Source organism: Epinephelus fuscoguttatus, linkage group LG8 (assembly GCF_011397635.1).
Source record: "Epinephelus fuscoguttatus linkage group LG8, E.fuscoguttatus.final_Chr_v1".
In the NCBI taxonomy this organism is placed as follows: domain Eukaryota; kingdom Metazoa; phylum Chordata; class Actinopteri; order Perciformes; family Serranidae; genus Epinephelus; species Epinephelus fuscoguttatus.
In genome coordinates this window covers 26925033-26937539 of record NC_064759.1, presented here as the reverse complement: position 1 = coordinate 26937539, position 12507 = coordinate 26925033, and the positions used below count along the sequence as shown (strand labels likewise).

At 40.4% G+C, this 12507-nt stretch overlaps 1 protein-coding gene across 1 annotated transcript; it reads left to right on the top strand.

Moving 5' to 3' along the window:
* Positions 1–4662: 4662 nt before the first annotated feature.
* Positions 4663–7749, top strand: LOC125893545 (tumor necrosis factor receptor superfamily member 6B-like). The gene is made up of 5 exons (XM_049584276.1): positions 4663–5263; positions 5946–6324; positions 6629–6808; positions 6920–7001; positions 7097–7749. The coding sequence occupies exons 1-5, from the start codon at positions 5246–5248 to the stop codon at positions 7314–7316; spliced, it is 879 nt and encodes a 292-aa protein (XP_049440233.1). The 5' UTR covers positions 4663–5245; the 3' UTR covers positions 7317–7749.
* Positions 7750–12507: the final 4758 nt, after the last annotated feature.

The window sequence follows — 12507 nt, the reverse complement described above, 5'->3', positions numbered from 1 at the left end:
TGGAAGTTTTATATTACATTTGTATGGTGCCACTCTCTTGTGTTGGGATTAGTAGGTGTATTTAAATTGTAAAACACTGGCATGTAACAAACAGCAAGATACTGTAATGTTAGTAACTAATTATGCAAGAATTATCAGTTATTGTTTGTAAACAGTATCGCCAGTGAAAATGAAGGCCAAGCCCAGGTTTACTCTTTACCCTATTTTTTCTCTTTTCTGTAGTGCTTTTTAGCAGTGGTCCCCACCTTTTTCTAAAGTCCCAACCTCACCAGAGACCTGTACTATGAAGCAGGATTTGAAGTTAGCTTCACTGATAACTGAAGAAAAAAAGTATGCATGGACAAAAGTCTGGAGTGACAGGTAAAAAAAGAGTAGCCTATATATTGTTATAGGTCAGTAGAATCATTTCATTATTCCAGGGATCTATTTCCACTGGTTCTAAAAAGGAGCTTCTAACAAACAGAGAGATTGTTTACAACACTAAACACATGATTTTAGGTGGATTTTAACTTATGAAAAGTTTAGTTTAGTCAGCAGTGATCGCTGACAGTGCTGCTATTTTACACTCTGATTCCATCACTGCACCTCAGAATAACATGGGACACCCATGCGATGAGATCTAGGATAAAACAGATAGTATTTTGTTAGAAAAATAATCCACACACTGTTAATTGGCTCCAGTTATTATAAATACAACATTAACAAGGCTACTTTTTTACCTGTTACTTCTGTAGCAGAAACAGTCTGGCATTACATTACTACTTTAAAGTGTTTTATGTGACATATTCATCATCACCCAACTAAAAAGCAAAAACTACTCTATACTAATGTCACACATAGCGCAGTGATACCTACATGTAACTGAAGTCTCAGGCGATGGTGAATTTTTTGATAGTATTTTCAGTGTTTCTACATTCTCTGTTATGAAAAAACAGTCGATTACATCCCACGCCATTGACATTTTACTGTCCCGCAGTTGCAGACACTTTTGGTATCATTTCAACTCATATGATGTGACGCAGCCTTCATTCATGGCTCTAATGATGTCATGAGCGCGCTTGTGGCTGGATAGGAAAACCCAGAGTTGACTGAGCTAGTTGATGATCAACTTTGTAGTATCGGTTATCCAGACGACCAGTGTTAGGGTTAGTCAGATCAGATAACAAAAAGATATCCTGGGTAAAGTGAACAGGCTTCGCAGGTCTCTGCATATTGTGCCCAGGAACAAGGCACAATAAAAACAAAAACACAGAGGGCAGAGTCTCTGCAGATAAATACACCACCACACACTTCTAGTGGATCATATGTGATGATTGAGAGGGATTACTTTCATGTGAGTCTGTATGTTGTCTTTAGGGAAAATACAGCGTAGTATACCTTCAAAGTAGATGTGATATGATAAATGAATGCTACTGTGGCGCCTTACAGTGGTAAATTTGCCAACATGTAAATGTGTCTTTCATTTACACAAAACACACATGAATCCCAGCAGAATTTAACAGGTCGGACACAAGTGTTTATGTTTAGGTTGAAGCTGTGTTAAGTAAAGGTTTAAGAATGTTCCATCCTCATCGGTCATGTCCAGTATAATTTTCTCTATGGGTGAGGAAAGAAAGAGCTCAAAAGCCAATTTTATGTCATGGATATGGATGGAAGCTCTGGCAAACACTGTAGGCCTGATTTACTCTGAATCCTCCTCAGAGGAAACTTCACATCTTGGATCATCAACATCGTCTGCTGGCCATGAAACACTTTCTTCCACATCACATATTTTCCCACGAGAGTGTTAGCCTGGGGTATTTCGATGGGAATTTGACCTCAGTTCACCACACATGCTACACTCATCAGTAAATATCTTTACATCTAACTACTTACTAATAAACTGATGAAGCTGAGAAGCTTATTTTCTTCATACTTGACCTTTGGGAACAATATCTTTAGCATAATAATCCAAGATCACAGGTCCACTTTGTAAAACCCATCCTTGCAGTCTTCTATAGCAAGCATCCAACCTGATCGCAGGCAAAAATGTTGGCATTGTACATTTCTGCAAACCACAGATACGATACATTTACATTTTTTTATGTAGTGGATACACTCAAACTTAATGCTACAACAATGCTGCAGTTAACGTGTGGATAGGTTTAGGCACAAAAACCACGGATCGTGTTTTGGCTTAAAATACCCCGTTTATGGGGCACTAGTTTCTCCCTTGAGGAAAACACTGACATATATGAGTAAAAATAAATAAATAAAAACAAATAAAAAATGTGCCAAGGAGTTCAGTGGAATAAAGGAATCTATAAATAAATGATAAAAGTTAATAGACTGATTATCAATAAAAAAAACATTTTAAAAAAAACAAAGAAGAATTGCAGAAGGAATAACGGATTTTGAAAAGTGGTTAGTTTTACAAGCTGGTAAAACTATAGGCTGTTAATTGAAGTTTTACAGTGTTTATGGTTTGCATAAACACACAATGCCAACATTTTCCTTTGGTTACTGGGCTGCAGCATCAGTGAGATGCAGTTCATAGCACTTAAAAGCTCGTAAGTAGACCTTTAAACACTTCACAGTACTTCATTGTATCCCGGTTTTAAACAAAAGATCACAAGCATTTTAAGAGAAGGCCAAAAAGTGTGATTTTCTTCAACTCAGCTTGACCCACAACATGTGGGGTGTGTACTCATCCTTATTCATTGTAAACACACCCTATATAGCCCTATTGTTTTCTCATATTCTGTGGAAAGAGGAGGAAATGAGACATCTAGATACTCGTTTGACTCATTGCATCTTTAAACAGTTCATCTCATTCGTTTAATGTTCACATTGTTAAACCGCTCATACCAGTGATCATTCAGTGACTCAGGGATTCAAAAGAAAGAGGTGACTTATTGGCATGTAACGCTGGAGCCTGTTTAAACAACCAGCAAGTGGCAAGTCATCCAAAAACCATCGTTCATGTTTAACTTGCACATCACATGAGGTTCCATGGAAATTGAAGAGGGAGATTTTCTCCAGTTGCATTTCTCTAAAACACCAAGCCCTTAGTCAACAGCTCTACAGCAGCAGTGTTGATTTCTTTAACTAAAGAAATACATGTAATTAAATTCCTGTACAATTAAACAATTAATTTAAAAGTTGTACAAGTTTTCCACTTGTAAAAGCTTAATTCAGACTTGGGGAAATGAATTCAGACTATGTATTAAGTGATATAACAGAGGTATTTTTATTTATTTATTTAAATTTACTTGACCTCATATAATTCCCAGATCATGGTGCAGTATTTGTGAAAACATCTTCCCTCATTAAACAACCTAAAATTCAACCATTTATTTCCAGTTTAATGGAATGTGAGGATTTGTCTTAGCAGATGAAAACACATAATGTGAAATGATTTTCCTTCATTTGACAGTACTTTGTACTTAGCAGAACAGACTACATTGCTCAAAAAAATTAAGGGAAGTATAAACACCAAGTCAGTTAAAGATCAGGGATATCACTCAGTCCAATGAGGAAGTGCTTTGATGCAAATGAAAGTGACAACAGGTGCAATGGAGAGGCAAAAGCAAGACAACCTCCACAATGGGAGTAGTTTTACATGTGGTGGCCACAGACAGTTGCTCTCTCCTTATCCTTCCTGACTGATTCTTCTCTAGGTTTGTGTTCTGCTAGTGTCCTTGTCACTACTGGTAACATGAGGCGGTGCCTGCAGCCCACACAAGTTGCACAGGAAATCCATTTCCTCCAGGATGACACATCCATATGTGCGGTCACCAGAAGGTTTGCTGTGTCTCCCAGCACAGTCTAAAGAGCATGGAGGAGACACCAGGAGAACGGCCGTTACACAAGGAAAGCTGGACAGGGCCGTAGAAGGGCATCAACCCAGCAGCAGGAGTGGTATCTGCTCCTTTGTGCAAGGAGGAGCAGCAGGAGGAGCACTGCCAGAGCCCTACAGAAATCAATCAATCAGAAACCTCCCCTACCCCAAACCTTGTGCAGACCCAAATAAAGGCGATTAAACTGATCTCCCGTGTAAACCCTCATTCGGAATGAATATTTCTCATGCAACTACCTGGAAAAACTTTAATTCCGAATTATTTCATTCAGATTTATTTCATTCTGAATGAGAAGCCATCATGTAACTGTAGCCACTGACTGGCCCTCTCATTCCCCTGACCTAATGCCGCATTCGTTTGGCAATCCAGGCCGGTCATTCCTTGTCAGATTTATGCTGCATTCTATTTTTAGCGGGAACCGGGATTGATACATTTTCCGGTCCAGAAAGGTACAAAAGAACACCCGTTTTACCCGGAGGTCTCGTCATCAAACTCAGGCAAGGTCCAGGTAGACCGAGTCGGTAGAATTGACATCACGACGAAGATGGCTGCGCACATTGTGAATGGTAAACAAAGTTATTTGTCCTCAATGTGTCATCGTATATGCTGTTTAATTAAGCGTTTGTGTTGTAAAAATAATACAAGTACTTTGCAATGGCATTTCTATTTCCACTGTTGATTTGTATTGGAAAAAAAGTCTGTGCAAGCCTGTTGTAGCCTAAAGTCGTTTGAACCAGCAAAGTCGATGCTCAGCAGCCACGCAAACAAAAACAAACTTACGGCGTGCCGCCATGTTTTCCGGATTGTTGCAATGAAACGCTTTCAGATCAGACCTGGTTTCCACTGACTGTTGTTACTTCACTTTGTTCTCAACAAATTATACAATTCACATCAGTGAAAATTTTCAACTTGAATAATTCATTCATCAAGATCTGATGTGTGATTTAATGTTACTTTAATTTTTTTTGAGCAGGGGGAGGGTGTGTGCTGTAAGTCTGCATATCAGACACCTGGGCCAGCAGGATATTTGGGTGTCAAATATGTGAATAAATTCCAGTAAATGAGAAGCTGTATTGGTGGAGTGGAATCATGAGTTTCATCTCATAGATAAGAGAGAACCTGCTTGCATTAGAGCACACAAAAAAAAGTCTCATGTTGGTCTGTTGGTCAGTCACACGAAGCTCTCATTTATTAGTTCCTACAGCATATACTGCCTTCATTTTGCTGCCGTATGCTTAATTCAACGCAAGTCTACGCACGTGGAAGTGGTTTGACCTTTTCAATACTGATTGTACTACTCATCCGCAAACCAAACAAAACGCCCTCGCAATTACAGTGCACTTCCCAAAACACTTTAAAAAGGACACTTATCTTGCTGTCAAACCATCACTGACAGAAGTGTCGACATGCACATCATCAGCATGGTGAGTACTCTCTGTGACGATGTTCTGTGTAAGATGAGGGAGTCAGGATTTTCAGCACTATCTGTTAATTGCCTTATTGATATGGTGGATATTGGACTCTAATCAGGGACTTTATAGAGACATAACAAGTCATGACTCTGAGGAATTACAGGTGATCCTTCAGAGACACAAGCAAGTTAAATCTTGTTTGTGTCCGGGGCTTTGAACACACACCGCACTGACTAAAAAAAAAATAATAATCTGATAGACTTATTGTATGTTAAAAAGAGATGTATGAAAATGTTGCTGCTGCTGCAGGTAGTGTGATAATCAATTACAGTGATCAAAATGTAGGCAATTTCCAAATACATATTAAATCAAAGACACTTTTCCAATTAAGTTATTCCTTATTTGCACCACAATAATGTGATCTATTCCAAAAAAGGTGAAAAATTAACTGAAAAGAGAGTTACAGTATCACTGGACATGATTAATATGCATCAGATAACAACTGATGAGGATGAAAAATGCAACAAAATATCACAACCTCATCTTTTGTTTACTGTATCATTCTAATATCACTGAGATATTACTGTTTTTGTTATCAATGTGTTAAGTAATACACACACACACAAAAAAAATTATATTAAAAAAACAGAGGCTGCAGTAACAGTAACTAACAGTATCATGTTCCTCTCCTCAGCTCCTCTTACCGGTGCTGTTCCTGCTCTTTGGTGTCTCGGCGGTTCAATCCGTCCCCACCTTTCAGCACGATGACCCGGTCACCGGTCGGAGCCTCACCTGTAACCAGTGTCCACCCGGAACTTACATGGCCGCCTACTGCACCGCCACCACACAAACCAAGTGCCTGCCCTGCAAGAGCCAACACTTCACCGAGGTGTGGAACTACCTGCCCAAGTGTCTGTACTGCTACAACTTCTGCTCTGAGAACCAGGAGGTGGAGACGGAGTGCTCAGCGACCACCAACAGGGTCTGTCGGTGCAAAGAGGGTTTCTATATGATCAATGACTTCTGCATGAGACACTCAGAGTGCGGGGTCGGACACGGTGTTAAAACGAAAGGTATTTATGGGGGGGAAAGATGGTTTCTTGTTTTACTTAGAGAATTTTGTCATCGATTCGCTTCCATCACATGGTGTAAGATATTATTAAACCTGGCTGGGTCGTTTTTGCAGCGCATGTGCATCATTATGAGGGAGAATCAGTGTTCTTGTCTACAGAAATAAAGAGACGCAATAATGCCATAAAACGATGCATCAATCACTCAGTGTAGCATTCCGTTGACTAAATAAATCCACTAAGTGCATGGATACAATGGTGTTTTAAACCATTATAATGACCCCAAGTGCATTGTTGTCTTCTTTAGGTACGCCACAAACTAACACAGTTTGTGAAAGCTGTTCCGAGGGCTACTTCTCAACTTCATCTTCCGCGCTGGAGCCATGCGTAAAACACCAGGACTGCGCAAGCGGACAGATTGCGCTCCTCCCCGGCACAGTTAACCAGGACAAAATGTGTGGCTCCTGCGAGGATCTTGCAAACGGAGGTGTGTACTTACAGTTGATTTTAACCGCTCTAGAAGTACTTAAATCAATTCTGGGGACGACAAATGAAAGAAAGTTCGATTTAAAACTCACGCTGTTTGACTTTTTCTCAGGTGAGACGCTCAGGTCTTTCGCCTCAGGATTCTTCAGTATGCACAGGATGCGTGTGTCGAAAATGAAAACGTTTGTTTCCAGGTAAGGCTGCGCCCTCTGTAAACTATGTTTGTTCCTATTGTCGACTCCTTTCACGTCTTAATTCACGTAATGCAACACAATTCTCTCTCCAACAGGTATATTCACAAGTCAGCAGGGGGGGCACTCGCCAAACAGAGAGGTCCTCTGATGGATCAGATCAAATCGTGGCTGGCCCAGGCTCCAGAGTCGCAGCTGAGAAGTCTGCCACAGATGCTGAAGGCTTCACAGCTCCGCTCCATGGCAGAAAAATTAGAGAGTATAGTCAATAGCATTAAGGAGCAGAGCCCAAACTGCACCTTATCATTCGTTGTTTAGATGTAGAGTGACAGTGTCCATGGCACATACAGTAACGTATACCTCTTTCTTATTTGGCAGTTTTGCCCACTTGAAAACAAGTATTTATTTTTTTTTTTTCATTTGCATTTCAATTGAGAGTACATGCACTGCCTTAAAGACTGACCTAATGATATTTCATAAATGTTTTTGTTTCTTTAACTCAGCTAAGACTGTTTACATCAGATTGTTATGAGGGAAGAAGTGACAAACCGTTAAACTTGGGAGAATTATGCATATATTTAACAACACATTGTGAAATTACATGATAGATTGTACATAAATACTTATGTTTGAAAGTGAGTGACAATTAAAATAAATGTTATCATAAACATGTTTGAAGTTCTGTGAAACTGAGTGATAAACTGAAAACGTAACGTGCAGCAGCGAAATAAAGAATACCGATATGATCTAATATGAGTCTGACTGTACTTTGTGCAAATCACCACAAGGTGTCGCTATCTTCTCTCTATCACATTTGAAAATACAGCCCATATAAACTACTACAGTGACTCATTGACTTGGTATGGACTATTATGACCAGTTCGTGGTCCACCAATAGAAATGTTAAAGTGACCAAAAAGGTTATTATGTATTTTGCTGATGAAAGCATTTTTAAAAGGGAAATAATTAAAACGCTGCAAAATATGTGTATATTTTGAATGTCTAGGATCTCTGGTAAAGCATGAATATTTATTTATTTAATATTTTTGTTATATGCAAAGTATACACATCCCAGCTGGCACTGTGATGTGTATTCACACCATGGTTGAATCACTGTTGAATTATGTTTTGATTTTTAAAGATGAATCAATGTTAATTCCGCATTGTTGTTTTAATGTTGTTTCATGAACATCAGACATTTCAAAATTGTTTCAACATTGAAACAGATCTTTCTGAAATTTCAGTGTTGATTCATGAGAATTTTGTTAACCTTTTCACAACCATCAGAATTACACATTGTTTCAATGTTGTTTCAATGTTGACACAACAACTGACATTACACTTGTACCAGTGCCAGTGGTTAACTAAAAGTGTACAAATGCTTGTGGCATTTATTTATTTTAATTATCGCCCACTTTCAAACATAAGTTTCTATGTACAAACTATTATGCAATGTCACAATGTGTTGTTAAATAGAAGCATCATTCTCCCAAGTTTAACAGTTTGTCACTTTTTTACTTCTCAGAAATCTGAAGTAAATAGACTTACCTGAGTTTAAGATACACAAATATCTATGAAATATCACTGTCAGTCTTTGAGGCAATGCATGTTCTCTCAATTGAAATGCAAATGAAAAACATGTTTAAATACCTGTTTTTATATGAGCAAAACTGCCAAATAAGAAAGAAAATATAAGATAAGATAAACTAAGCCCTGCTCTGCCATGGAGACACCGCAGGGCCAGCAGATGAAGAGAGTGGCATAACCACAAGAACAAGAGGTATATGTTACTGTATGTGCCATGTCTCTCTACATCTAAACAATGAATGATAAGGTGCAGTTTGGGCTCTGCTGCTTAATGCTATTGACTATATTCTCTAGTTTTTCTGCCATGGCAGACTTTTCAGCTGTTCCTCTGGAGTCGACAAAAGGTACAAACATGATTTGCAGAGAGCGAAGCCTTACCTGGAAACAAATATCTTCATTTTCGACACACGCATCCTGTGCATACTGAAGAATCCTGAGACGAAGGTCTTGAGCGTCTCACCTGAGAAACAAAGTTGTACAGCGTGAGTTTTAAATCAAACTTTCTTTCAGTTGTTGTCCCAGAAAATGAACTCCTAGAACTTACTTGATACTAGATAAAAATACTAGAATTTAATGCTGAGTGGTTGAAAGTAAGTAAGTACACACCTCTCTCTGCAAGATCCTGGCTGGAGCCACACATTTTGTCCTGGTTAACTGTGCCGGGGAGGAGCGCAATCTGCCAGCTTGCGCATTCCTGGTGTTTTACGCATGGCTCCACCGCAGAAGATGAAGCAATCAATTAACTAAACTCCATAATTGCCTTAAAGACATAAAAACTTGGATGAGCACCAATTTCCTGATGTTAAATTCAGACAAAACTGAAGTTATTGTTCTTGGCCCCAAACAACTCAGAGACTCTTTATCTGATGACATAGTTTCTCTAGATGGCATTGCTCTGGCCCCTGCCACTACCGTAAGAAACCTCGGAGTAACATTTGATCAAGATTTGTCTTTTAATTCTCATTTAAAGCAAACCTCACGGACTGCATTTTTTCATCTGCGTAATATTGCGAAAATTAGGCCTATCCTGACCCGGAAAGATGCAGAAAAATTGGTCCACGCTTTTGTTACCTCAAGGCTGGATTATTGTAACTCTCTATTATCAGGTAGCTCTAGTAAGTCCTTAAAAACTCTCCAGCTAATTCAGAATGCAGCAGCACGTGTACTAACAGGAACTAAGAAACGCGATCATATCTCTCCTGTTTTAGCTTCTCTGCACTGGCTCCCTGTAAAATCCAGAATGGAATTTAAAATCCTACTGTTAACTTATAAAGCTCTAAATGGTCAAGCTCCGTCATATCTTAGAGAGCTCATAGTGCCATATTATCCCACCAGAACACTGCGCTCTGAGAACACAGGGTTACTCGTGGCCTAAAGTCTCCAAAAGTAGATCAGGAGCCAGAGCCTTTAGCTATCAGGCTCCTCTCCTGTGGAATCATCTTCCTGTTACGGTCCGGGAGGCAGACACCGTCTCCACATTTAAGACTAGACTTAAGACTTTCCTCTTTGATAAAGCTTATAGTTAGGGCTGGCTCAGGCTTGTCCTGTACCAGCCCTTAGTTAGGCTGACTTAGGCCTAGTCTGCCGGAGGACCCCTCTATAATACACTGGGCCCCTTCTCTCCTTCTCTCTCTCTCTCTCTCGTATCCTATTACTGCATCTAGCTAACCCGGCCATTCTGGATGTCACTAACTCGGCTTCTTCTCCGGAGCCTTTGTGCTCCACTGTCTCTCAGATTAACTCATATCACAGCGGTGCCTGGACAGCGTGACGTGTGTGGTTGTGCTGCTGCCGTGGTCCCGCCAGATGCCTCCTGCTGCTGCTGCTGCCATCATTAGTCATTAGTCATACTTCTTCTGTTATTATACACATATGATTATTGTCACACATGTATACTGCCAGGTATTAATACATACTTTCAACATATTGTACCGCAGTAACCAGAACTATAACTATAATATTATTACTTCCATTAATGTTGTTGTAAGATACTGTCATTACCTGCATATCTCTCTCTCTCTCTCTCTCTCTCTCTCTCTCTCTCTCTCTCTCTCTCTCTCTCTCTCTCTCTCTCCCTGTGTCATATGGATTACTGTTAATTTATCATGTTGATCTGTTCTGTACGACATCTATTGCACGTCTGTCCGTCCTGGAAGAGGGATCCCTCCTCAGTTGCTCTTCCTGAGGTTTCTACCGTTTTTTTTCCCCCGTTAAAGGGGTTTTTTTGGGGAGTTTTTCCTTATCCGCTGTGAGGGTCTTAAGGACAGAGGGATGTCGTATGCTGTAAAGCCCTGTGAGGCAAATTGTGATTTGTGATATTGGGCTTTATAAATAAAATTGATTGATTGATTGAATTGAAGATGAGAAGCAGCCCTTGGGACAGCTGTCACAAACTGTTTGTGGCGTATCTACAGAAGACATCTTTTAACCTTAAATCTATTCGATTAGGGGATGCTACTCTTGTAAAACAGAGTAACTAATGCATTGTTTTATTGCATTTTTGCATCTCTTTATTTCTGAATAGTTACAAGTGTAGACAAGAACACAGATTCTCCCTCATGATGATGCACATGCACTGCAAAAATGACCAAGCCAGTTTTAATAATATCTCAGAGCATGTAACACTGTGATGGAAGAGAATCTTCTTCTAACCGCTTCATCCTCTTGAGGGTCGCGGGGGGGCTGGAGCCTATCCCAGCTACATCGGGCGAGAGGCAGGGTACACCCTGGACAGGTCGCCAGACTATCGCAGGGCTGACACATAGAGACAAACAACCATTCACGCTCACATTCACACCTACGGACAATTTAGAGTCATCAATTAACCTAGTCCCCAATCTGCATGTCTTTGGGCTGTGGGAGGAAGCCGGAGTGCCCGGAGAGAACCCACGCTGACACGGGGAGAACATGCAAACTCCACACAGAAGGGCTCCCACGCCCGGGATCGAACCGGCAACCCTCTTGCTGTGAGGCGAGAGTGCTAACCACCACACCACCGTGCCGCCCGGAAGAGAATCGATGACAAAAATCTCTAAGTAAGACAAGAAACCATCTTTTCCCTGATCAATACCTTTTGTTTTAACACCGTGTTCAATCCCACACTCTGAGTGTCACAAAGTGATGTTATACTGTATATGTGCACCGTTTTCCTAAGTTTAACTGTCTGTCACTCCTTAGAAATCTTAAATAAATAGTCTTATCTGAATTTAAGATGTACAAACACCTGTGAAATATCACTAGGTCAGTCTTTGAGGCAATGCGAGGCAAAGCAGGGAAGAGGATCTTGGGATGTGAGATGAAGGGATGAGGGGGGTGGGATGGAGGGATGAGGGGATGTAGGGACAGGGAAAGAGAGAAGGTGGGGGAAATGATGGGGGAAATTAGAGTAATGTATATAACGTAATTCACAGTCAGAAACATTTAGTTTTTGTATTTTCATGCCAGTAGAAACATGGATTCCAAGACTTAATCTGTTGATGGAGTCAGATAATTTGAATGGAGGGTTTGGATGCAAGGGGTGGGAAGGTCTGAAGCGAGGGACAAACGTTTAGGCATGGGATGTGGTTCAGCCCCGCAGAGGCCCCCAGAGGCCTGGGACAGGGCTGGACATGGTGCCCCAGAGGATAGTTTTACCAAGAAGTTAATACTGCTGATATAGACTTGTATTGTGGAAGATTTAATTCAAATGAAGGGAATGTAAGGCTGAAGGAGGTGTGGAATGGTTTTAAGCAGTTCCATCTGGTCAGATATGAAGAGAGTGTTTGCTGAGTAAGGCTTTTGAGGATGGCATCTTGCAAAGTGCTGACTAGATGTTCCAGCTGTGGGGTCAGTTGAAGATGATAGCTGAAAACAGTGGGACTGGAGTTGGAATGGGGTTGAAGGCTGGAGCCTATTGCCTGGATTTTTGGAAGGAGAAATGAAA

Bases quoted from the DNA above. Each gene is read 5' to 3' on its own strand.
- LOC125893545 (XM_049584276.1), top strand. The intron at 6,809-6,919 runs GTGTGTACTTAC...ACTTTTTCTCAG, and splicing joins CGAGGATCTTGCAAACGGAG to GTGAGACGCTCAGGTCTTTC. The intron at 7,002-7,096 runs GTAAGGCTGCGC...TCTCTCCAACAG, and splicing joins ATGAAAACGTTTGTTTCCAG to GTATATTCACAAGTCAGCAG.